Source organism: Notamacropus eugenii, chromosome 1 (genome assembly GCF_028372415.1).
Source record: "Notamacropus eugenii isolate mMacEug1 chromosome 1, mMacEug1.pri_v2, whole genome shotgun sequence".
In the NCBI taxonomy this organism is placed as follows: domain Eukaryota; kingdom Metazoa; phylum Chordata; class Mammalia; order Diprotodontia; family Macropodidae; genus Notamacropus; species Notamacropus eugenii.
This window is the reverse complement of record NC_092872.1, coordinates 350,955,294-350,979,833: the sequence shown is the minus strand read 5'-3', so window position 1 is coordinate 350,979,833 and position 24,540 is coordinate 350,955,294. Positions and strand designations below refer to the sequence as shown.

The 24,540-nt window shown below is 36.5% G+C and overlaps 1 protein-coding gene across 1 annotated transcript in view; it reads left to right on the top strand.

Annotated features, from left to right (window-relative positions):
• Positions 1-24,540, top strand: part of RCOR1 (REST corepressor 1) — a 137,486-nt gene that overhangs the window by 99,051 nt on the left and 13,895 nt on the right. The window contains exons 4-8 of the mRNA XM_072630162.1: positions 11,039-11,091; positions 12,508-12,669; positions 13,458-13,576; positions 16,683-16,761; positions 18,670-18,864. Coding sequence (XP_072486263.1) covers positions 11,039-11,091; positions 12,508-12,669; positions 13,458-13,576; positions 16,683-16,761; positions 18,670-18,864 — 608 coding nt within the window. The remainder of the gene's footprint in view (positions 1-11,038; positions 11,092-12,507; positions 12,670-13,457; positions 13,577-16,682; positions 16,762-18,669; positions 18,865-24,540) is intronic.

Below are 24,540 nucleotides of genomic sequence, written 5' to 3'. Positions count from 1 at the left end.
AAGCTTTGAGTTCCACATTCTCTCCCTTCCCTCTTTTCCCCCTTCCCACCCACCCTCATTGAGAAGGCAAGCAATTCGATAAAGGTTATACATGTGTGGTCATGCAAAATACCTCCGTAACAGTCATGTTGTGGAAGACTAACTGTATTTCCCTCTATCCTATCCTGCCCACCATTCATTCAGTTCTCTTTTGACCTGTCTTTCTACCAAAGTGTTTGCTTCCAATTACCCCTTGCCGCAATTTGCTGTCCCTTCTATTATCCCCACTCTCTTATCCTCTTCCCCTCTGATTTTCTTGTAGGGTAAGATAAACTTTCCAATTGAGTGTGTATGTTATTCCCTCCTGAAGCTAAATCTGTGAAAGGAAGGCTCATTTATTCCCTTTCATCTTCCCCTGTCTTGTAATAAAAGCTTTTTCTTTTCTCTTTTATGTGAGATGATTTACTACATTTTACCTCTCCCTTTCTCTTTCTCCTAGTATATTGCTGTCAGCCCTTAATTTTCTTTTCTAGATATCATTCCTTCATATTCAACTCATCCTGTACTGTCTCTCTCTCATGCATATATATACACACACATATATATAATACACACACACACACACACACACACACACACACACACACACACACATACACACATTCCCTGCAACTATCCTAATACTGAGAAAAAGTCTCATGAGTTACAAATATCTTTCCATATAGGAATGTAAACAGTTCCACTTCAATATGTCCCTTATGGTTTCTCTTTCCTGTTTACCTTTTCATGTTTCTCTCGATTCTTGTATTCGAAAGTCAAATTTTCTATTCAGCTCTTGTCTTTTCAGCAAGAACACTTGGAAGACCTCTAGTCCTGTGTTACCCTGATTGTGTTTCCACAATGTAGAAACACAGTACTTGAATTGTTTCTTTCTGACTGCTTGTAATATTTTCTCCTTGACCTGGGAACTGTGGATTTTAGCCACAATACTTCTAGGAGTTTTCCTTTTGGGATCTCTTTCAGGAGGTGATAGGTGGATTCTTTCCATTTCTATTTTACCCTCTGGTTCTAGAATATTAGTATAGTTTTCCTTGGTAATTTCTCGAAAGATGCTGTCTAGACTCTCTTTTTGGTCATGGCTTTCAGATAGTCCAATAATTTAAAAATTATCTCTCCTGGATCCATTTTCCAGGTCAGTTGTTTTTCCAGTGAGATGCTTCACCTTGTCTTCAATTTTTTCATTCTTTTGGTTTTATTTTATAACTTCTTGATTTCTTATAAAGTCATTAGCTTCCATTTGCTCCTTTCTAATTTTTAAAGAATTATTTTTTTCAGTTAGCATTTGGACCTCTTTTTCCATTTGGCTTATTCTGCTTTTTAAGACATCCTTCTACTTATTGGCTTTTTGGACATCTTTTGCCATTGGGGTTAGTCTAATTTTAAAGGTGTTATTTTCTTCAGCATTTTTTTGGGTTTCCTTTAGCAAGCTGTTGACTTGTTTCTCATGATTTTCTTGCATCACTCTCATTTCTCTTCCCAGTTTTTCCTCCACTTCTCTTATTTGGTTTTCAAAATCCTTTTTGAACTCTTCCATGGCCTGAAATCCATTCATATTTTTCTTAGAGGCTTTGGATGCAGGAGCTTTGGCTTTGTTGTCTTCTTCTGGCTGTATGTTTTGATATTCCTCATCACCAATGATGTGAGAAAATATCTCTTCACTGAGGAAGTAAGACTCTATAGTCTGTTTCTTTTTCCCAGTTTGCTCATTTTCCCAGTCAATTACTTGACTTTTGAGCTCTTTGTTAAGTGGAGGGTTCCAGAAACAGCCTCTACCTCAGCAGTGACCCTGGCTGCCTTGGGCTAGGGCAGGGATAAGGGCTAGGGCTAGGGCTAGGGCTTGGACTTGGACTTGGGCAGACCAGACCATGTTCCCCTCTCAGCCAGGTGAGAGACCCTTCCCACTGACCTTTCAAGCTGTCTTTAGCCTTTGTGGGTTGAGAACTCTGGAATCAGCCCTGTGCTGGTGTGGCTATGCCAACCTGCACTCCATTCCCAGCCCAGTGCAACAGATCCTTCCCATCAACCTTCCAGATTATCTGGGCTGAAAATCTGCTTTAATCTGTCATTTTTTGGCTTCTGCTGCTCTAGAATTTGTTTAGTCATTTTTTATAGGTTTTTTGAGAGGTTGGGCAGGAGAGCTGTAGCAGGTCCCTACTTTTACTCCGCCATCTTGGCTCCACCCTTGCATCTTTATTTTCAATTTTACACATTTAAAAATATCATTTTGATAAGTAATTAATAAGCTTCCCAGACTGCCAAAATTCTACGACATACAAAAAAGGATTAAGAACTCTACTTACACAGATATGGGTTTGAGGTTCCTTCCATTTCAGAGATTTTAATAGCATGATAAAATTGCTAGGATTAAGTAGAATATAGATAGGTTGTCCCATGTGGTTTCTCCCACCAAGTTAGAAGACCCTTTATATAACTTTATGAAAGATGACAGTGTTTTTGCTTGAGGTCAGTTTGATCTAGCAGCTTTGTCTTATGCTTTTAACTGTCAATGGTAGACTTGGTAGTTGTTTCCAATAATGCTTTTTATGGTTCAGCTGATTTGTTGGGGTTATTTTCTCTTTATGTGCCTTAAGATGTCATTTAGGTAAGAAGAATGAATTTATTAGATTATAGCGGAATTAGCTATAATAATAAATATAGTTAAAATACAAATTTTCACAGAATAGTAAGCTGTTTTGCAGTTATTATTGTGTAATTTAAAGATCACTGGACGGAATGTTTGATTAACTGAAAGCAAGACCTGACTCTTTCTAGCCTTTATTAGCTGTATAGCCATGAATAAAACCCTAAACTTTAGCTTCCTTTTCTCTAAAATGTAGATAATACTATTTGTACTACCTCTTTTACAGGGCTTTTATAAGCAAAGCTCTTTATAAACTGTGAAGGACTACCTAAAGATGAATTAAAACAGATTACTAAAAAGAAACAGGTACTCCTTAACTTAGAGATATTCTAAATATAGGTACAGCCAGTTTGCATACTGGAACCTTAGAAAAATAAGGGCACGTCAATCACCATGTTCCTTGTTTTGCCATTTTTTGCCTCAAGTTGCCATGGTGGCAATAATGAGACAGAGAGGTTCCAATTTTTATGGTGTTACTTTCTCCCTTTTTTTCTGGTTGCTACCACTAGGAATATGATAGAATGGGGGAGATGTAGTTGCAGTGTCATGGCTCCTTATTTGCTATCTCTCATGTATTTTCCCATACTGATTAGGTCCCAGGTCCAATCACAAAAGACCCATTTAACCTCATTTAGTAGAACTTAGAAGATAATTTATTTAACAGATTGCTTTCTGAGGAACAGCCTGGCTAAGTATAGGCAGTTTCATTACCAGAAGGCTAGCTTCTTGATGATAAATTCTTTGACTGTGACAACTCATGGGGAAAAAATACCATGAAATGGTAATCTTTGAAAACTTTCTTCCATTTTTTGAAGTGATAGTGGCAGAAAAAGGAACAAAAGGTTTTAAAGAGTCACAGTTTTTAGATCATCTTTAAACATTCACTTAGATGTTAGATACTAGAAATGTAAGAACCTTGTCCAGTGATGTGGTGATTGAACATAGTAGTAAAGGAATTCATTCATATCAATTTTGACCTTTTTTTCTATTTGTGAAACCATAAAATAAAAAGAAAGTTATATCTAAATTTTAAAAAAGTGACATTCAGGTCCTCCTTGGGCAGTCAAATCATTGTTGTGTTCATCCTTCGTTGCTGAGAAAGATCATGCCATCAGAGAAACGGTGACGTAACTTGCACTTGACTTTGCTTTGAGTGAGGGAGGGTTGTGCAGGTCACCAGCCTCATTTTTCTTCCAGAGCCATCTGAATCCAGTGACCAGATATTCATCAGGATGACCCAGGATGCAATGGGAGGCCTTGGCCCCATTAGGCCAAGGCCTATTAGGTGCTCACTTAGGGCAAGGTGATGCCCATTCAGTGAATAGGCCTGTTTAAGAAGTACTGGGGTGGGGGGGGGGTGGCCCCTTTAATAAGGCAAAGAAAAATAAATCAGGCTAGAAGGGAAACAGCAACAGTTATTACTGATAATCACTCTTAAGCCAGGAGGGTCCAATCAAATCAGAGTTCATAAAACTACCAGATTTAGAACTGCAAACTACCTTAGAGGTAATGGGACCCAGCTTCTCATTTTATAGCTGAATATACTGAGTGTGTGAGAGATTAAGGAATTTGCCTAGTAGCAAATGGTAGAGTCAAGTTCACTGACTCCAAAATCTAAGGTTCTTTTTAAAAAATACATTGTTTTATTTTTACACATAAAATTCCCCTTGTATCCCTTCCCATGCAAGGAGCCATTCCTTATGATAAAGAATTTGATTTTCCTTTCACTATAATGCTTTTCAGGTGAGAGTTGATTTTATTGTTTATCCAGAGGCCACAAGAATCACTTAACGGGACACACAGGTTCATCTCACTGTCGTGCTTCTTAAAGGCATTTGCCGGAAGATTGTTATTCAAATAACAGCTTATGCATTAATTTAAAAAACATACCACGATGGAGTCTTGACTAGGAAATCTAAGAAAAAACTCACAATGAGTCATTTTTCTAGGCCAGCTGTGTATAGAGTTCCAGTCAGTGATGTCTGTAGTCAATGGGGATGGATCTACATAGGAATGGCCAAGTGGAACATTCTAGCACAGGGAAAGGATGTGTATCAGAACAAGAAGAGTACAGAGTGGGCCTACTTTTGTGCAGAGTGCAAGAATAGATGCAAACTAACAGCTCTGTTACCTAATCTTCAGTTTTTGCCCCTAGGGTTGAGGAGTGGTTGTGGTTCTCAGGCTGTATACTGAACAAAGAACAAGTTCAGAAGCAGTAGTAACTGTGTGGTGCTAACCCAAGAATGAAATGGGTCTCAGTTCCAACTTCTCACCTAGACTAATGCCTACAGAAGGAATAATGTGTAGGAATACCAAAAGGGGAACCTACACTTTTGTCACTCACAACAATAGGGACTTAATTTATCAGTAGTCTACTAGAACTATGATTGGGGCAAGCCCACAGTTGTATTGTTCAGACCCAAACCCAAGTCAGGAACTTGCAGAGCTCAAAAAAAAGGCAGCAATCAGACATTGCACTTTATCAGACCATTTTAGGAGCACTGAAAGCTCGCAGATCTTCCAACCTGAGCTGACCTTGAAAACCGGGAATAATACAACACTTATTATTGCCAAGAAAGCAGCAGAAGAACTATCCTAAACATTCCCTCCAGAAATGTTCAGAGTCTGGCCCTAATATAAAGTCTGGGATCAGAAAGTAGGTTGGAAGGATGAGCAAACAAAAAAAAAGAATCCCCCCATTAAAAAGTAGTGACAGGAATGCTTAAGATACGAACCCAGAAGACAATGACTCCAAAACATCAGTATACTAGTATTAATAACTAGCATTATTAGCAGTGTTTTAAAGTTTGCAGAGGACCTTACAAATATAATCTCACTTTGTCCTGATGGCAACAATCCTAGAAGGTAGGGGCTTTTATGTACGTTTTATAGATGAAGAAACTGAGGCAGGTAGGAATTAATTTTGTCACACATATAATAAGTGCCCTATGCTCAGATTTGAATTTGGGTCTTCCTTACTCAGGGTCCAATACTCTATCTACATTGTATAGCTTCTCCGTGTTGGCAAAGAGTTAGAAACTGAGGAGCTGCCCATCATTTGGCTGAATGGGTTATGGTGTATAAATGTGATGGAATACTGTTGTTTTGCAAAATATGGTGAAAAGGATGGTTTTAAAGAAACCCAAAAAGTCTTGATAACTGAGAGTTAAGTGAGCAGAACCAGGAGAACAAGGTTACGTAGTGGGTAGAGTGCTAGATCTGAGTCAAGAAGACCTAACTTGAAATTTGCCCTTAGTCACTTTCTCGCTATGTGACCCTGGGCAAGTCACTTCATCTCTCAGTTTGTTTCCTTATCTATAAAATAAGGACAACAATAGACCTCCTTCCCAGGGTCTTTATGAGCCTAAAGTGAACTAATATTCATAAAGTGCTTTGCAAACCTTAAAGCACTATCTTTCTAAAGAAACACAGAAACCGAAATCAGTGGAATGACCAACCATGATTCCAGAGGATTCATGATGAAACAAACCACTCACCTCCTGATAGAAATTTGAAGGACTCAGTTCAGACTGAGACTTTTTCGTTACATGGCCAATGTAGGAATTTTTTTTGTTTGACTCTGTGTGCTTGGAACAAACAGGGTTTTTGTTTTTCTTTCATTCTTACTGGGAGAAAAGGATGGTGAGAGGGAAAAAAAGTGGACTTTTTTTGTTTAAAAAAATTAATAAAAATAAATAAAAACAAAGGAGAGATTTTTTTAAGAGGAAGCATATTAGGAGAGAGAGGATAGTGATAGAGATGCAAACAGGAAAAGGAAAAAAAGAGGCAGTTAAATATTTTTAAAATACACAGAAGAAAGGAGAAGGAATTTCAGAAAGGGATTTAGACCAGTTAGGGTATTGCAGATATCACAGTGTTAAATTTTTATAATTTTTAAAAAAAATCTAGAGATAAATGTAATTGAAATTTGAGGTTTTATATGTAAGCTACTTTTTCTGTTCTTTGTATGCAGAAATGTTCATATTTTATTTTTGTAAATTTAAATAAAAAATTTAAGTATAGAGAGGTCTTTGACATGACGAATAATTTAACAAAAGATAAAATTGGTTATATTTTTAAAGCTGGGAAATGGATGGTTATTGATATGAAATTCCTTGCTGGATTAGCCATCTGTGAGTAGTGCAACTATCTAACTTCCTAGAGTAAGGATCATATTTTTCTTTGTAATTAAAGTAACTCCAACCTGTCCTAATTTAATCTAAAAATGATAGGTAAAAGAGCAGATATTGAGATAGACTGTTACCATTTCCTGAAGAAGTTTAAACAATTTAAATTGTAACAGAAAACAAAAGGATATATTTTTCCTAGCAAAGACTTGAAGAGTCTGGTATGAGAAGACTGGAAAAGTAGGAGGAGGCTAGATTATGAAGGATTTTGAATGCCAAATGCAATTTTCATTTGATCCTGGAGGCAATAGGAAGCCACTGGAGTTTATTTAGTAGAAGGGGTCTTTCAGAATCAAATCATTTTAGTGGGAGAATGGAGGATGGATGGGAGTGGGGTGAGACTCAAGGCAAGTAGACCCACCAGCAAGCTAGTATAGCAGTCTAGGCATGAGATGAAGAGAGCCTCTTCATACCAGAATGGAGAATAGGCTTTTACTTACCAAGACAAAGATAAATGGAAAAATGGGTTGGCTATGTATGTAGCAAGAGATATTCTGTGAATAGTATTTCTGCTTCATGACTTGGCATGTAATGAATGCCCAGAGACCTAGAGGAAACCCTAACACATTGAATATACCCTCTGTGGAGGATTTACATGATGACCTGGGTGAAAACTGTACAGATTGAAAAGGAATATACATTATGTAAGGTCTTCATGAATTGGAAGGAGCACCTACCTTGAAATTACAGATCATCCATATAGCTAAAAACTATAGAAATTACATTTTAGCTTTATTACATTTACATTTAGCCTTCATTTTAGCTACCATACTGAATTAACCTTTTTTTGTGTGTGTGGAATATGCTTTCTGAGTTCTGAATAACCAATTTACAAATAAATTAAAGCACAATAAGCCCCAAAGCACTGAAGTACTAGAGTTATCTATAAAGTAGTGCTCACAGCTGTGAGGGTTATTATGGTAAATGACATAGTTGCTACCCTCTGTGACCTCCCTTTGTAATACAAAAGAATATGAATTTGTAGAGCACAACCATTGTAAGTAGGAAATGACCTTTACCTTAAATAACCAGATTGCTTAGGACATTTTCTATTTTTTATTTTTCCTATTTGACTAAGTCATAGTCAAGAACCATTTGTGTCTCATCTCTTGTCATTAAAAATCTTTATTAAATCAGATTGGTCCAGTTAACTACTTTCAAGGCAATTAAATGTTTTACTGAAAAAGGAGCTTGCCATTTTTTAAATTTGTTTTCTGATGAAAGCATTGTATAAGGTGAGTTCTGAACAGTTGACTTATTACTTACTGTTTATACTCTTCTAGATTAAGTGACCACGGTTCATTTGGAGATATTTTAAGGATGTAGAATTGACTGCTCTAGAGAGAAATCAATGTTTATTTTTAAAAAAACTATACTTGTTTCTTTTTCGAATCTTTTTCCTCCCTCAGTATTTTCTGTAAACTATCAGTATACATTAATATTGTTAATCTGAGTATTTTCTGTGTTTCTTGTTATACTAATTCACGTGAAATTATTTCAATATTTCCAAATGTGGGTATACTTTCCTATATTGTATCTCAACCTTTTCATACCTTAGCCTAGACAATCTTTATGACTTTCTGGAAAATCAGTCACCTAATTGCCAACCTTTTGGATGTAAGTCTTTCAGAATTACAGATAGGCTGGTCCTTGAGTAATACATGTGGTCTGTCTCAGGTTCCAGTCTCAAAGCCTTTACAGTTTGGGTGCTGTCACACCCTTTATAAGAATCCTGGGTTGTCTTCATGCTATGGTAAAGCAACAAAATAAGACTTTAGTAGAAGACTAGAAGATATGTGGAGAGGATGTGTAGTCTCTGTTATTTCTAAGAATAGTCTATGAATATAATGGAATACTATTGTGCTATAAGAAATGATGAACAGGAAGACTTCAGAGAGGCCTGGAAGGACTTATATGAACTGATGCTGAGTGAAAGGAGCAGAACCAGGAGAACTCTGTACACAGCAACAACCACAGTGTGCAAGGAGTTTTTCTGCAAGGACCTCAGAAATTCCCAGTGGACTCTTGAGACAAAATGCCTTCCACATTCAGAGAAAGAACTATGGAATTGGATCACAGAATGAAGGAGACCATTTTCTCTTGTGTTTTGTTTTGTTTTTTCTCATGGTTTCTCCCATTCATTTTAATTTTTCCATACAGCATGACTAAGGAGAAAATGTATTTAATAAGAATGTGTATGTAGAACCCTTGTAAGATTGCATGCAGTCTTAGGGAAGGAGGGCGGAGGAAGGGGGAGAAAATCTAAGATTTATGAAAGTGGTTGTAGAGAATGGAAAACAAATTAATTAATAAATAAAATAAAAGATAAAAAATAAAGAGTAGTCTAGGAAACCCTTCTATAAATTACTGAATAACTTGAAAGTTTCCCATAGCATTTTAAACCCATTTCCTGTTGTCCAGAGAGCAGAATAGCTATTTACCCTAATTTATACTCTGTCCTTGTAATTGCTGTATCACCTAAGTTAGGGTCTCATACATAGATGCTCACAAAATACTTTGTGAATGATATCTAATTCTTTTGTTACATTCCATTATCAGGATCACTGTGTTTAATTCAATTTCACAAACATTCAGTACCTTCTATGAACAAGGAATTGTGTTGGTGCTAGGATACAAAGGCAATGGTGGGGGGAAAAGCCCTGTCCGGGAGGAGCTCTCTACTAAGGTGAAAGAGTTTACTGACTACATTTACACAGATAAGAAAATACATGAAAATTTGAGAAAGGGGTCAGATGAATCAGAAAAGGCTTTTCTGAAGAGTGAGTAATTGATACACTTTGAAGAAAGCTAAGGATTCTAAGATATAGAATGAAGGGAGGGGGCCTGCCTATGAAAGGTCATAAAGTCAATAGACTACATGCTGACTTCGGGGAAGATCAAGTAGTCAGGGGCAGGAGTAATGAAAATAAGTCCAGTGAGGTAACCAGTAGTCAAACTATGAAGGACATTAGATGTTATAATATTCGTAAAGTCCTTAGCATAGTGCCTGGTACAGAATATGCACTTAATAAATGATTATTCCCTCTTTAGATGCCAAGTTAAGAAGTTTGTGTTTTATCCTGTGGGCAATATAGAGTTCTTGAAGATTCTTGATCAAGAAAGTAACATTGTCAGATTTGTGCTTTATTTAGGAAAATTATTTTTATAGCTGGATGGAGGATAAATTGCAGAGGGAAGAGAATGGAAGAAGGTAGGCCAGATAGAATGATATTATAATAGTTTAGGCAAGAATTCATGTAGATTTGAACTAGGGAAGTGACAAAGTAAAGCTAGATAAGGTGCAGATGTTGTAGAGGTAGACTTGACAGAACTTGGCAACTGATTGGCTGGTTATGTGGAAGGTGAGAGAGAAAGAAGAGTCAGGCGTTGTGAACCTGATGATTAAAAAGAATGATAGTATCTTTCAACACAGATGGGCAAGTTTGCAAAGGGATAGGTCGAGTTTGAGATTCATAAGAGAATTCTAGGTGGAATTAATCAGGCAGTTGGTTATGTGGGACTTGAGTTCAGAAAGATTAGCACCAGATATATTAATTTGAAAGCCTTCTGCACAGATCTAATAGCCCATATGAGTTCGCTGAGATCATAGAGAAGAGCATGTAGAGATTTAAAAAAAAGTTCTGGGGGACACCCTCAATTATGGGACAGATGATGATACAGCAAAGGAGACAGTAACTGGGCAGCTAGGAGAAGAACTAGGAAATTGCAGTATAGGAGAAACCAAAGCTAGAGTGGGGTCATGCAGTATGAAAACTGGCTATCCTTCTAATTTAGAATTGTTGGCATCCTTAAAGAAAATGAGTTTAGTTTGTAGTGCAGTTGGAAACTGTAAGTGTGGAGGCAATGAGTATAGACAACTTTTTCTAGTAGTTTGGCTATGAAAGGAAGGATATATTTCAGAGACCTAACTGATGACTCACATGTACAATTTTTAAAATTTTGCATTTTGCTTGGATTTTATGGTAATGAAATTTGACTAGTAAACATTAACAGAACATTTCTTCTTCAGCCTCAGCCCAAGCTAACCATAATTCTCTGTCCTTTCAAACAGTGTGTGTTGAAAATCTGAAATAGGAACACAAACAAAAATATGTGTATTTCTATCAGTGTTTAATTTGTTTACAATCCTTTTATTTTGTGTTTTTTTCAGTAGACGAATACATTGCCATTGCCAAGGAGAAACATGGGTACAATATGGAGCAGGTAATAAAGTGATTTTTTTTTCTCATTGCCATTAAGTGGGGTTCTGTAAACAAACTGCCAAAAGAATTTTCTTTTGGTACTATGCTACAATTTTCTTATTGAAAATACTTTTGTACTTAACACCTTGCTCAATAAGTATCTTTCTGTCTCTGTCTCTTTCCCTCTCTCCTTTTCTCCCTCCTTCCCTCCTTCATTTTACCACCTTTGTCCACTGAAGGGACCTTAGAAATCACCTTTTCTATAAAACTGGGTAATAATTACCTACCTCACAAGGTGAATATGGAGACAGAAGTGTTTTATAAGTCTTAAAAATGTAGTAGAAATGTGAATTAATAATGAATATAGCATCTCTCTCTGCATTTGCAAATCTTTCTACAAATTATAAGAATTAACCATCTACCCTCAACTTAAATTTCCACTGATGGGGAAGTCCTTTTCATTGTTTGTCCCAAGGGTATTTATCTGGTGGGTAGGGAAAGGCACAGTGTTTCTTATGGTTAGGGGTGGGGAGGAGGGGAAAAGGAGAATCCTTCTGCTCATTTCTTCATCTTGAAACAGCTCAAGGGAAAGGGCATGGGTTTTTAATCTACTTATTAAAGTTAAAGGGAAGGAATTAAAAATGCACAATTTGAAGGAAAAAAATGTCTAGTTATAGGCTTGAGAATCTTTTATGAATATTCTCATCCACGTGATCCATGAGTATCTATTATGTTTAAATGACTTATAAGGTCATTTAATAAGGTCACTTATAAGGTCATTTTCAGTTTAAGAGACTCCTTATATTGTATCTTGGTTTTGTAATCTGTACCAATACCACCCTCCCTTTACCACAAGTACGCCTCATCCTGTCAGACTGTTTCCCTCTTTTCCTAAAGAAATTTGACCATCATCCAGTTCATGCCCAGTTTCTAGGGAAAAGCTTTATGTAGCCATGATTCTGCCACTTCTGCATAGCAACATCCCCTCCTTCCAACAACCACATTATCATGTACCTCTCCACACACTATATTTCAAGATTAGACATAGACTACTTATTATTCCCTCTGAAATACTTCTTCACAAACCATCGTTAAGAAGCTGTAGTGTCAAAACAATATTAGCAAGTTTTTTCAGCTTTTCATTTTTTAATCTGTACCTCATCATTTCTACATATATTATTTTCTTTGAGATAATAGAATTGAAAAGTTGGAAGGTAATGTAGGGACTAGATCTTTTCAAGAATTCTCCTCTGTAATATCCTTAACAATCACATCTACAAAGTTCTTAGAGAGAAGAAATTAATAGAAATTAGTTCAGTGGTTTCCATAAGCTTTTTCTTTACTCTTTGCCCTCTATTCATAACATAATGTATGTTTTTGAGGTTGTTTAACCTAAGATTACAGTATTGCATATAAAAAAAATTTAAATTTTTTTTAGGCACTTGGGATGCTTTTTTGGCATAAGCACAATATTGAAAAATCCTTGGCTGATCTACCCAACTTTACCCCATTTCCAGATGAGTGGACTGTGGAAGATAAAGTTCTGTTTGAGCAGGCCTTTAGTTTCCATGGGAAAACATTTCATAGAATCCAACAGATGGTAAGTAGATTAGGGAGAAATAAGGAATAGCATTATTCAGTACATTATCTCTTGGTACAGGTATGCTGGTTTCATTGTGCCTAGTATTCAGAAAAGGGTATTTGTAATTTTTTTTTGTAGTTGAACATCTCTGTTGATTGGTTACACCTGACTGTGGAACAGCTCTTAGTCATGCAAAGATGTTTAATTGAATTCTTGTTTAAGAAATCTTTGGAGATGCTTTTCCCAGAGGACTGAAAAATAAGCAAGGGCTATACTAGGAACATGGGGTTTTATGTGTATGTATGTACACACACACACACACACACACATCATTAGATGAAGTCACTGTTTCATGTGTTTCTGCTGAACTATTTTGCATTGTTGCAAGGGAGGTCTACTTCTGATGATAGGGAGGGATACCCTTAGATATCACTGATATCAAAACAAGACATCAATAATTTTTTTTAAAGTCTATTGAGTTTACTATGTAGTTTAAATATAGTTCTGCTATTTCAGACCACTTTTGGCACCTAGGACTGTAGAACTGTCCCATTTAGACCAGGCCTGCTCAACTTGGAGCCCTTGGGCCACAAGTTTTGTAAGCCTGCTTTAAACAATAGTAATCAGAATTTTTGATAAATTTGGATATGCAATAGGCTAGGCTAAAAATTTGTATTTGCACCAAGAAAAGAAGTTTCATTTAGTGTTGTATTTGAATCTGGATAATAACTTAATGTATTTAAATTCAAATTGTAGTTTCTCCAGTAGAATTTAATTAGAATGAATTTTTTTTGTTATGTTTTTAGCTTCCTGATAAGTCTATAGCAAGTCTAGTGAAATTTTACTATTCTTGGAAGAAGACAAGAACCAAGACCAGTGTAATGGATCGTCACGCTCGGAAGCAGAAAAGGGAACGGGAGGAAAGGTAACTCAGTCCATAGCAAGTTTGGTTAGCCATCAACATTCATGAGAGTAGGTAGAGGCAAAAAGCAAAACATAGATTGTTTGGAGTTTCCCCTATTGTTTCCTGATAGAATAGTAGTTAAACAGAAATACTACAATTGAATATAAATGTTTTTCTTCATATTTTTCTTTTTGCCTGTATCACCCCCTTTAATTTAGTGAATATTTAAAATAATAATGTAATTTCTAGATTGAAGTAGACTGATGTGCATACTGTCTTGGGGATGGAGGGGGAGAACATCTAAAACATATGGAAGTGATTGCTGAAAACTGAAAACAAATAAATTAATAAAAATATTTGTAATGCAAAAAAAAAAGAAATAGGCTGATGATGGTTTCACAGGTTTTATATTGATGATATCACAAGTTTTATCTGGGGTCTATCAAATTCATATTTATATTCCTAGACCTAAATATAGGATTACAAAAGAAACCAATTATATTGAATCAGTGGTCAAAATATGAATAACCAAGTTCTCAGACCTTAGGTTAAAAACCACTGATCAAGCATGAGAAAGAATTCCAACTAGAGATGGGGAAACCAGGACCTCCCAAGAAAACTCATTCCATTTTTGAGTAGTATTACTTATTAGAAAGGTTTTTCTTTTAAGCATTTCAAATTTCCTTCAAATTTGTTTCTTAGTAATGCCTACCTGTTACTTCTGGTTCTCTATTCTGACACCAAAAATACAATCTAATTACTCTTCCATTTTATGCCCTTCAAGTTCTTGAAGAGAGTTCTCATCCACCTTAAGCTTTTCCCCTTCTAATCCATGTTCTCTTCAAGCCAGACATTCCCAGTTCGTTCAGTTGATAATCATGTGGCTTGGGCTTGTGAGGCCTTTACTCTCCTCCTGTTCTTTGCCTTTTCAGTTAGCTGAACACAGTATTTCAGATGTGGTCAGACCAGAATAAGCTGAGGATGGTGGGACTGACTGGTCACGTTATTGCTGGAAGCTCTGCCTCCTGTGATGCATTGCAAGACATCTCATTAGTGTTTTGAATGTCTTTTCACATTGTTGATTCATAGAAGTTCCTATCCACTATATTTCTCAGATCTTTTTCAGACCGCCTGCTGTTGTGTCTGACTTTTTTGTCTATTGTCTAACCATGATTCTTCCCTTAGACCTTGGACAAGTCATTTAACTTTTCTGGGCTTCATTTTCTTAATCTCTAAAATGAAGTCAGAGGATATAAATTACCTCAGAAGTTCCTTCTAGCTCTAAATTCCTGAAAGCTTGATGTTTTGGAATCCTGATCTTTTTAGTATATTATCCATCCCTCTCTGCTTTATATCATCTGTGAATTTAAGGTGCCATCCTAACCCTTTATCCAAATCATGGAGAACATTAAACAGCACAAGGCTAAGCACAGATCCCTGGGAAACAGTACTAATGATGTCTTTACATTGATATAGAACTTAGTAATGACTATGCTGTGGGTCAGATCATTCAGTCAATTACAAATCGATCTAGTTGTACTGTCTTCTAACCAATCTTTCTCCATTAAATGTTTTGCTACAATCTGGGGAACTGTTCATAGCATTCTCCTGATAATTCAGTTAAGTAACCCTTTTTAAAAAAAAAAAAAAGGAAATAGTCTAGCATGTCTTGTTCTTCAAGAAATCTGTGCAGCTCTGTGTTTATTTCCTTTTCTAAATATTTGGTAACTATTTCTATAATAATAAACTCTAAAATTTTGCCAGGAATCTAAGTCAAACTCATTAATAGATTTTATTCTCTTCCCTTTTTTTTGAAAATCAGGATATTTTTCTACTCTAGCTTTACCTCTCCAGCTTTCTACATTTGAAATATCAAAGATCAAAAAAAAGAAAAGAAAATTCATTGACAGTGGTCCAGCAATCACAACTTCTTCCAGTATCCTAATCTGGATACCGAGTCAGTGACTTGAGCTTATGAAGGGGAATTAGATGCTCTTATTTACTTTTAAGTATCAACTCCTTATTGTGATTTTCATTTTTGGTTTTATTCTTTCTGCTTTAAAATTCTTTCTTCTGACAAAGAAAACAAAAGTAAATTTAAGAGCTGAGTAACTTCCCATTTTTATTGAAGGTGCCACCTGAGGTCCTTCCCCACATTCATATCAGTGCTCAGTTCCTTGTTCACCTCACCCCCCATGTCCAAGCCTTTTCTCCACTTACATGGCTGCCACCTTCGTTCAGGTCCTCCTTCTCTCTTGCCTAGATTATTGCGGCAGCCTTCGAATTGCTCTTCTTGCTTCAGATCTTTTCCCAGTCCGATCTAATCAGTGTACTGCTGCCAAAGTAATTTTCCTTTCTGACCATGTGAGCTCCCTATTCAGGCAATTTTTGTGGCTTCTTGTTGCCTCAGGGATCAGATTTCAACTTGTCTTGCTTTTAAAGCCCTACACAATCTGACCCCAACCTATCTTTCCAGCCTCACCGGACATTATTCCATTCCTCCTCCTGCAGTCTTTGGTCTAGCCTGAGTGACCTCAGAACATAATGTTGCATATCCTTGCTCGGGGCCTTTGCCCCTGCCATTCTGTGTGTACCTGGGATTCACTCCCCATCTTTACTTGTGCCTTGCTGAGTCCTTTTCTTCCTTTAAGACAGCTCAAGCACAAATGGTGCTTTTCTGTGTGAAGCCTTTTCTGATTCTTGCTCACCTATTAGTGCCCACCCTGTTTGTATGGAGAGACTTTGTATATATTTGTGTTTACTCTTGTATGTTGTGTACGTTAACATACATACTTGTCTTCCCTGTTAGAATGTAAGCACCTTGTAAGTAGGGATGATTTCATTCTTTGCACTTATATGCTCTGCTCATGACACAGGGATGGGCACACATAACAGGTGTTTAATAAATAAGTACTTATCAACAGATTGTTTGGTTGCTGGTTTGGAGAAGGGGATCGAATCAGACTTGTTTTTGTGATAATGCAGTCCAAAAATAATACAGGGTTTAAACGTCATTTTCTTCTTAGAAGTCTAGACATACAGCAAATTAACCCCAAGCTAATTTGTATGCATGTGTATATAGAATCATCACAAAGTAATTTTTCAGTAACATACTTTTGTCTTCCAGTGAGGATGAACTGGAAGAAACAAATGGAAATAACCCAATTGATGTTGAGGTTGATCAAAACAAGGAAAGCAAAAAAGAGGTATTTTTTTCCCTAATTTTTTGGAAGGCTAATACAATTCATTGTATATTTTTATTAGTAAAAACACACCTGTCACAGGAAACTTGTTACTGTTTAGGCACATCAACATATTTCCAGTTTTGTTCTAGAAAGGGAAAGATAAATGTGGAGAAGAATTTTTTTCTTTCAAATTGCATAGAAGAAGGTAAATTAAAGATTTTCTCTATACCAGCATCTTCTATTACAAACCCACATCTTTAATTTGGTTAAAAATTTAGTGAAAATAAGGGTAAGGCTGCACATTTTATTCCTATTTGGACTAATTTTCCCTTTGCCACATCATCATTCCTAGCTAGCACTCTTGGAGAGTAAATGCTTTTCAGTACATGGGGAACCATGGAAAAGGGTTTGGTTTGATAAATAGCATCATTTTCACATATGAAGGCAAGGTGCCACCCTGCTCTTTAAAAATAAAATCCCCAGTGTCTTTAAATATATGTAGTGCCAGATGCTACACTGGACATTAAGTGTTAGATTATGAGTTTCCTTTGAGGAACCAAATGATTCTACTAAGTTTGGAATATGACTTAGATTTGTACACTGTCATTTACAAATGTTTCTTGATTGAGGCATTTTAAATCACTAAGAAAGAGGTAGATAAACAATAATTATTCTGATAATTTGTGATTTAAAAAAGAAAAATGGTTAAGTCTCAGAGTTCTTATGAACTGAAGCCTCAGTAAAGCATGAATGCTGTAAACACCTGGTCTTTGAATAGACATCCATCAGGTTATACAGACAAAGAATTAGCAGTGTAGAGTTTAACAGCTTACCATTGAAATGTGCAATGTTTTGTTTCTAAGAAGCTTTGTTTCAGAAATCATCACCATTATTGTTCATATCTAGCTACTTGTTTTTCCTAATGCCATGCAATGACTTTTAAACATATCTGAAAATTGTTTTATTAATAAAAAGCACTTAACTTTAATTATATTGAACGACCAAGTTGTGTTACTAACATTACTTTACAGATAGTGTATCTATATGCTCTCATGTTAATTAATATAATAAAATTGACATTAATATAAAAAACTTGAAAAGTGATGCATTTAATGAATTAAAAACTTGTTTAATCTTTTTATTAATATAATTCTGCTTTTCCTTGCTAAGACATTAAAGCACAACATACTGAGATCTATACTTTATCACTGGTTTACTTTGAAAATTTATTTTATAATGAACATTGATAATGCATCTTAGTGCTTTAAAATTTTATTATGAAGAAAATTATACCAGTTGTATCTGAAGTTAAGTATAGTCTTAAGATAGGTTGTAGTAAATGTAGTTTGATGCAAAGATTTTAATTGGGAGGGTATATTCCTATACATTTTACAGAATCTCAGCCATTAAATATTCACTGTATGTTGCCATTATGTCTGTCTTTGACCACAAAGCTTTCAGCATAAAGCAGGCCCATGTTCTTTAAAAAAAAAAAAAAAAGATAATGTAGAGCAACAAAGCTCATCAGAAGTGTGCTGAGGTTTCCCCCATATTTGCTGGAATTATCCAAGAGATTCTAGTTGAGACAATAATCTTGATGGCAGAAGCTTAAACTGAAATAATGAATTTTCTTTGTAAAAGATGCTTTAAAGTGTTTAGTCATTTGGTGACTTCCTATTACTCTGAACCACCTGTGTTAAAATTTATTGATACAATTATAAATATGTATGGCATGTATTTGATAGCACCTTTTGAGTCATATATTAAATATATTTATAGAAATATAATTATAATGTATTATATATTAATATATAATTATATAGTATATTAAAGAGAATAGTTCATTATTTTGTAGGACAGTGAATTTCTTTGTTTTATCTTAAAAGCTTTCTCTATGCATGAATCATTTATCAAATATTTGTTTTGCAGGTACCACCAACTGAGACAATTCCTCAAATCAAAAAAGAAAAGCATAGCACACAAGCTAAAAATAGGGCCAAGAGGAAACCTCCCAAGGGAATGTTTCTTTCTCAAGAAGATGTGGAGGCAGTTTCTGCCAATGCTACAGCTGCTACCACAGTGCTAAGACAACTGGACATGGAATTGGTTTCAATCAAACGACAGGTACCTGCCTATAGTACCTGGTACTGGGTAGACACCTAGAACTGATAGACTCAGTGATTCAAAGAATCTTTTCCTAAGTATTCTGTTTCTGTATCTTAATAATCTGATATTTCGTTGAGTTATGAGGATTTATTTAGTTGTTGGCATATCTATCTATCTTGGTATATCTATCCAGTGCTTAGCACTGGACATAAAAAATAAGGGGAAAAAAATAGTCACTGCTCTCAAGGAGCTCACACTCTTATGGGGGAGATAAATAATGATGTATAAACAAGATATAGACAGGATAAATTGAGAATAATTTCAGAAGAAAAGCACTCAGATTAAGGAAGACTGGGAAATGCTTCTTGCAAAAGGTAGGGGTTTAGCTGAGATTTGAAGAAAGCCAAGAGAGCTAGGAGGTAGGGATGGGGGGAGGGTGAGTATTCCACATATGTAAAACAGTTCATGAACATATAAGGAGAAGGAAAACGGAGGGCCATGTGTGAGCAACAGTAAGAAGGAGTATCACTGGTTTGCAAGTACATGAAAATAGTTGTAAGAAGACTGGAAAGGGAAGAGAGAGCCAGGTTATGAAAAACTTTAGAGTGGGGAATGATCTTAGTCAAGGAGACCACCCAGAAGACTGTAGTCTTCTAATATTCCAGCAGTAATCCATAGTCTATAGTAGTCCATACATAAGGTGATTTGAGCCTATACCAGGGTGGTGGCAGTGTCAGAGGAGAGATGGCATGCATAAGAAATGTTATGAAGGAAGAAATAACAACACTTGACCACTATTAGATATGAGGATATAGACATGACATCCAAGTTGTGCATGCGGGTGGCTTAGGAGAATGGTGGTATCTTCAACAGTAAAAGGAAAGTTAGGAAGAAGGAAAGATTTGGGGAGAAATGTCACTTTTGAGAAATGATTGAGATGTCTAAAGGTAGTTGGAGACATGAGAATGGAGTTTGGAAGAAAGGTTAAGGATAACCTAACAAGAAGATCTTAGAATCATCTGTATAGAGGTAATTGATGAGATCAACAACTGAAATAGTATAGAGGGAAAAGATAAAAAGGCCCAGGATATATTGGAGACTAAGGGGTCATAGCTTAGGGAGAAGAACTAGAAGAGCAGTAACATGAATACCAAGGAGAAGAGGGTGATCAAGGGTACCAGAGACCACTGATTGATTGATTAGAGGTCAAGAAAGATGAGAATTGAGAAAAGGCCATTAGATTCTACAATTAAAAGATAATTAGTATTTTTGGAAAGAGCAGTTTCAGTTTAATAATGAGGTCAAAAGTTGTACTACAAAGAGTGAGAGGAAATGGGGGCACCTATCATAGATGCTCCTTTCAAAGAATTTAGCCACAAAAGGAAAGTAAAAATATAGAATGATAGCTGGGAATCAACATCTGCTCTGTAACTTACAGTAGTCTTCAAGAGTTGCTCAGTGCCCTGAGTGTTGAAATTATTTTTCTAGGGCCACGTGGCTGTTCTTAACATTATTGCCTTATTTACAAAGTTCCTTTTTCTGGCGAAAAATTATAGGAATAGGGGTTAAAGATTGGTTCTTACTGCACTCCCTGTGTTCGAGGGTTTTATGAGGGAAAAAGTGTGACATTTGTACTCTCTCAAACAAAGATAAATCCAACTCCAAAGTAATAACTAAAATTACCCTATCAATTTATGGTTTGCCAACTGCTATCTCGCATGCCAGTTATGCCAAATAGATAGTACAGATCCTGTCCACAATTTACATATGTGAAAACTGAGCTTCGGAAGAGTGACTTGTCTGTGGTCACATAGCTAACAAGTGTAGGAGCTGGGATTTATGCACAATTGTCCTGATTCTAAATTTGGTTCTTTCTACTGTAGTATGTTGTCTATCATGGAGAATAACTCACTTTTTTGTTTAGTATTTTATTATCCCATAATTATATGTAAAAACAATTTTTAACATTCATTTTTATAACTTTGAGTTCAAGTTATCTCCCTTCTGTACCCTATCTCATGGAGAAGTCAAGCAATTTGATATAGGTTATACACATGTAATCTTGCAAAACATATTTCCATATTAATCATGTGAAAGAAAACAGACAAAGAAAAATAAAGTAAAAGTATGTTTCAATCTGCAGACACCATCAGTTCTTTCTCTGAGGATGGATAGCATTTTTAATCATAAGTGTTTAAGAGTTGTCTTGGATCATTGCACTGCTAAGAATAGCTAAGTCATTCACCACTGATCATCTTACTATACTGCTGTTACTTTGTGCACAGTACATGTCACTTTGCATCATCTTCTGTGAGTTTTTCTAGATTTTTCTGAAAGCATTCTGCTCATCATTTCTTATAGCACAATAATATTCCATCATAATCGCATACCACAGCTTGTTCGACCATTCTCCAATTGATGGGCATCCCCTCAATTTCCAATTCTTTGCCACCAGAAAAGAGCTGCTATGTTTTTGTACATATAGGTCCTTTTCCTTTTTGTTTTCTGTCTCTTTGGATACAGATCTGGTAGTGGTATTGCTCAGTTAAAGGGAGTGACCATATTTTCCCCTGAAGTATTATACTCAGTTTTGCTAGTTCCTTTGACTTCTGGAATATCATATTCTAAGCCCTCTGATCCCTTAATGTAGAAGCTACTAAATCTTGTGTTATCCTGATTATATTTCCACAATACTCAAATTGTTTCTTTCTGGCTGCTTGCAGTATTTTCTCCTTGACCTGGGAACTCTGGAATTTGGCTACAATATTCCTATGAGTCTTTTCGGATCTCTTTCAGGAAGTGATTGGTGGATTCTTTTAATATTTATTTTACCCTCTGGTTATAGAATATCAGGGCAGTTTTCCTTGATAATTTCATGAAAGATGATGTCTAGGTTCTTTTTTTGGTCATGGCTTTCAGGCAGCCCCATAATTTTAAAATTGTCTCTCATGGATCTGTTTTCCAAGTTAGTTATTTTTCCAGTGAGATATTTCACATTGTCTTCTATTTTTTCATTCTTTTGGTTTTGTTTTGTAATTTCTTGGTTTCTCATAAAGTCGTTAGCCTCCATCTACTCCATTCTAATTTTTAAAAACTATTTTCTTCAGTGAGCTTTTGAACCTCCTTTTCCATTTGGCTAATTCTGCTTTTTAAAGCATTCTTCTCCTCACTGGTTTTTTGGATCTCTTTTGCCATTTGAGTTAGTCTATTTTTAAAGGTGTTATTTTCTTCAGCATTTTTTTGGGTCTTCTTTAGCAAGCTGTTGACTCCCTTTTCATGATTTTCTTACATCACTCCCGTTTCTCTTCCCAGTTTTTCCTCCACCTCTCTTACTTGATTTTCAAAGTCCATTTTGAGCTCTTCCATGGCCTGAGATCATTGCATATTTATTTTGGAGGTTTTGGACGAAGAAGCCTTGACTTTGATGTCTTACTCTGATGGTATGCTTTGTTCTTCCTCATCTGAAAGGATGGAAAAAAATACCTGTTCACCAAGAAAGTAACCTTCTATAGTCCTATATTTTTTTCCCTTTTTTGGGCGTTTTCCCAGCCAGTTACTTGACTTTTGAGTCCTTTGTCAAGTGGAGGGTATAGTCTAGGGACCTGTAAGTTCTCAGTTCCTCCAAGGTGGCACAATCAAGGGAGAGGAGTTTACTCCTCTATTGGCCTGTGCTCTGGTCTGGGAGCAACCACAAGCTTTTCTGCCCAGGATCTGTGAGTAGGGTTCCCTCTCCACAACTGCCTTCACCAGCATCACCACACCAGTGCTCCTCCTCACCCCAGAATTGCCACTCAGGGCTGAGATCCCAGATCAGCCTCTTGATTCCCCCAGGGCTTTTAGGTGAGGGCTCCAAAAATGAACACTGCAGCCGCTTGGGGCCAAGGCTAGGGCATGAACCTGCTCCTTTCTCACTAACCTTTGAAGCTGTCCTTGGCATTTGTGGGTTGAGAAATGTGGGAACCACAGCTGCTACCCGTGATTCTGTGTCCTGCAGCCTGCTCCAGTCCTCTCCCTGCCACACAGCATGACCAAGGCTGGGCTATGCTCTGAGCCTGGTGCGATAGACCTTTCCTGTTGGTCTTCCAGGCTGTCTTGGGCTGCAAAACTCTTTCCCAAAGTCATTTTGTGGCTTCTAATGCTCCAGAATTTGTTTAGAGTCATTTTTTACAAATATTTTATGGGTTATGGGAGTAGAGCTAGAGCAGGTCCGTCCTTCTACTCCACCATCTTCGATAATTTCTTGAAAGATGATGTCTAGGCTCACTTTTTGATCATGATTTTCAGTAATCCAGTAATTTTTAAATTATCTATTCTGTATTGATTAAGGAGTTGTTTTCTTCAGTGAGATTTTGTACATCCTTTTCCATTTGACCAATTCAACTTTTTAAGGAGTTCTTTTTCTTCAGTGAATTTTTGTGCCTCTTTTTCCATTTGGCCTATTCTGTGCTTTTCAGTGCATTCCTTTCCTCATTTTTTTTGTACATCTTTTACCATTTGGCCTAATCTGTTAATTTAAAGGTGTTATTTTCTTCTGTGTGTGTGTGTGTGTGTGTGTGTGTGTATGTGTCCTTTACCAAACTGTTGACTCTTTTTTTGTGAGCTTCTTGCTTCACTCTTACTTCCCTTCCTAATTTTTCTTCTGCTTCTCTTACAATTTTCAAAATCTTTTCTGAGTTCTTCCATGGCCCAAGACCAATTTATATTTTTCTTGAAGGCTCTGGATGCAGGAATTTTGATTTTGTTTTCTTCTGAGCATGTGTTTTGATCTTCCTTGTCACCATAGTAACTTTCTATGGGCAGAATTGTTTTTTCTGTTGTTTGCTCATTTTTCCAGTCTATTTCTTGACTTTTAACTCTTTGTTAAAGCTTCCAAGGTAGAAGGTGCACTGTCCCAAGTGTCAAGGGTTTTTGTGCAGCTGTTTTCAGAGATACTTCTAGGGACCTGTGGTGTGATCTAAGGAGAGGTGCATTTACTACTCCCCTGGCCTGTGCTCTGGTCTGTGAGCAACCACAAGCACTCTTTTCTACCCTAGAACTGTGACAAAGATTCCTATTCCACTGTGGCTCACAAGCTCTAGTGTGCTTGTGTTCCTCCTTTCTGTGGGATTGCCACCTACATCTGAGTATGAGCAAAGCAACAGAGTCTTGTCCCAAGTACCAGCAAAGAGATCCCTATAATTTCCTTCTGACCAATTCAAGCCCCTTACTGTCTGTGGATGGAGACCTCTGGAAGCAGTTATTGCCACTGTAGATTCAGTGGCTCCCAAGGCCTGCTCCTGGTTTGCTGGAGCTGCCTGCAGCTGAACTGTGCTCCATTCTCACTTCAGCGTGAGAGACCTTTCCTGCTGACCTTCTTAGTTGTCTTTGATTGGAAAATTATTTCACATTGTCCTTTTGTGGGTTCTGCCACTCCAGAAATTGTTTGTTAAAAGTGTTCAAAGGGGTTTTAGAAAAAGCTCAGGCAAGTCACTGCCTTTTCCTCCACCATCTTGTCTCCACCTCGAATAACTCACATTTAAGAAAGTGCTGTCTTATTACAAAGCACTGTATTCACCATATCATTTGATCTTTATAACCTATGAGATTGGTCATAAAAATATTATCCCTATTTTATATAACAGGAAATTGAGGCTTAGAGATATAAGTAGTTTTGAGAAAGCATTTTTCCCTTGTCAAAACTCTGAAAAGTAGTCA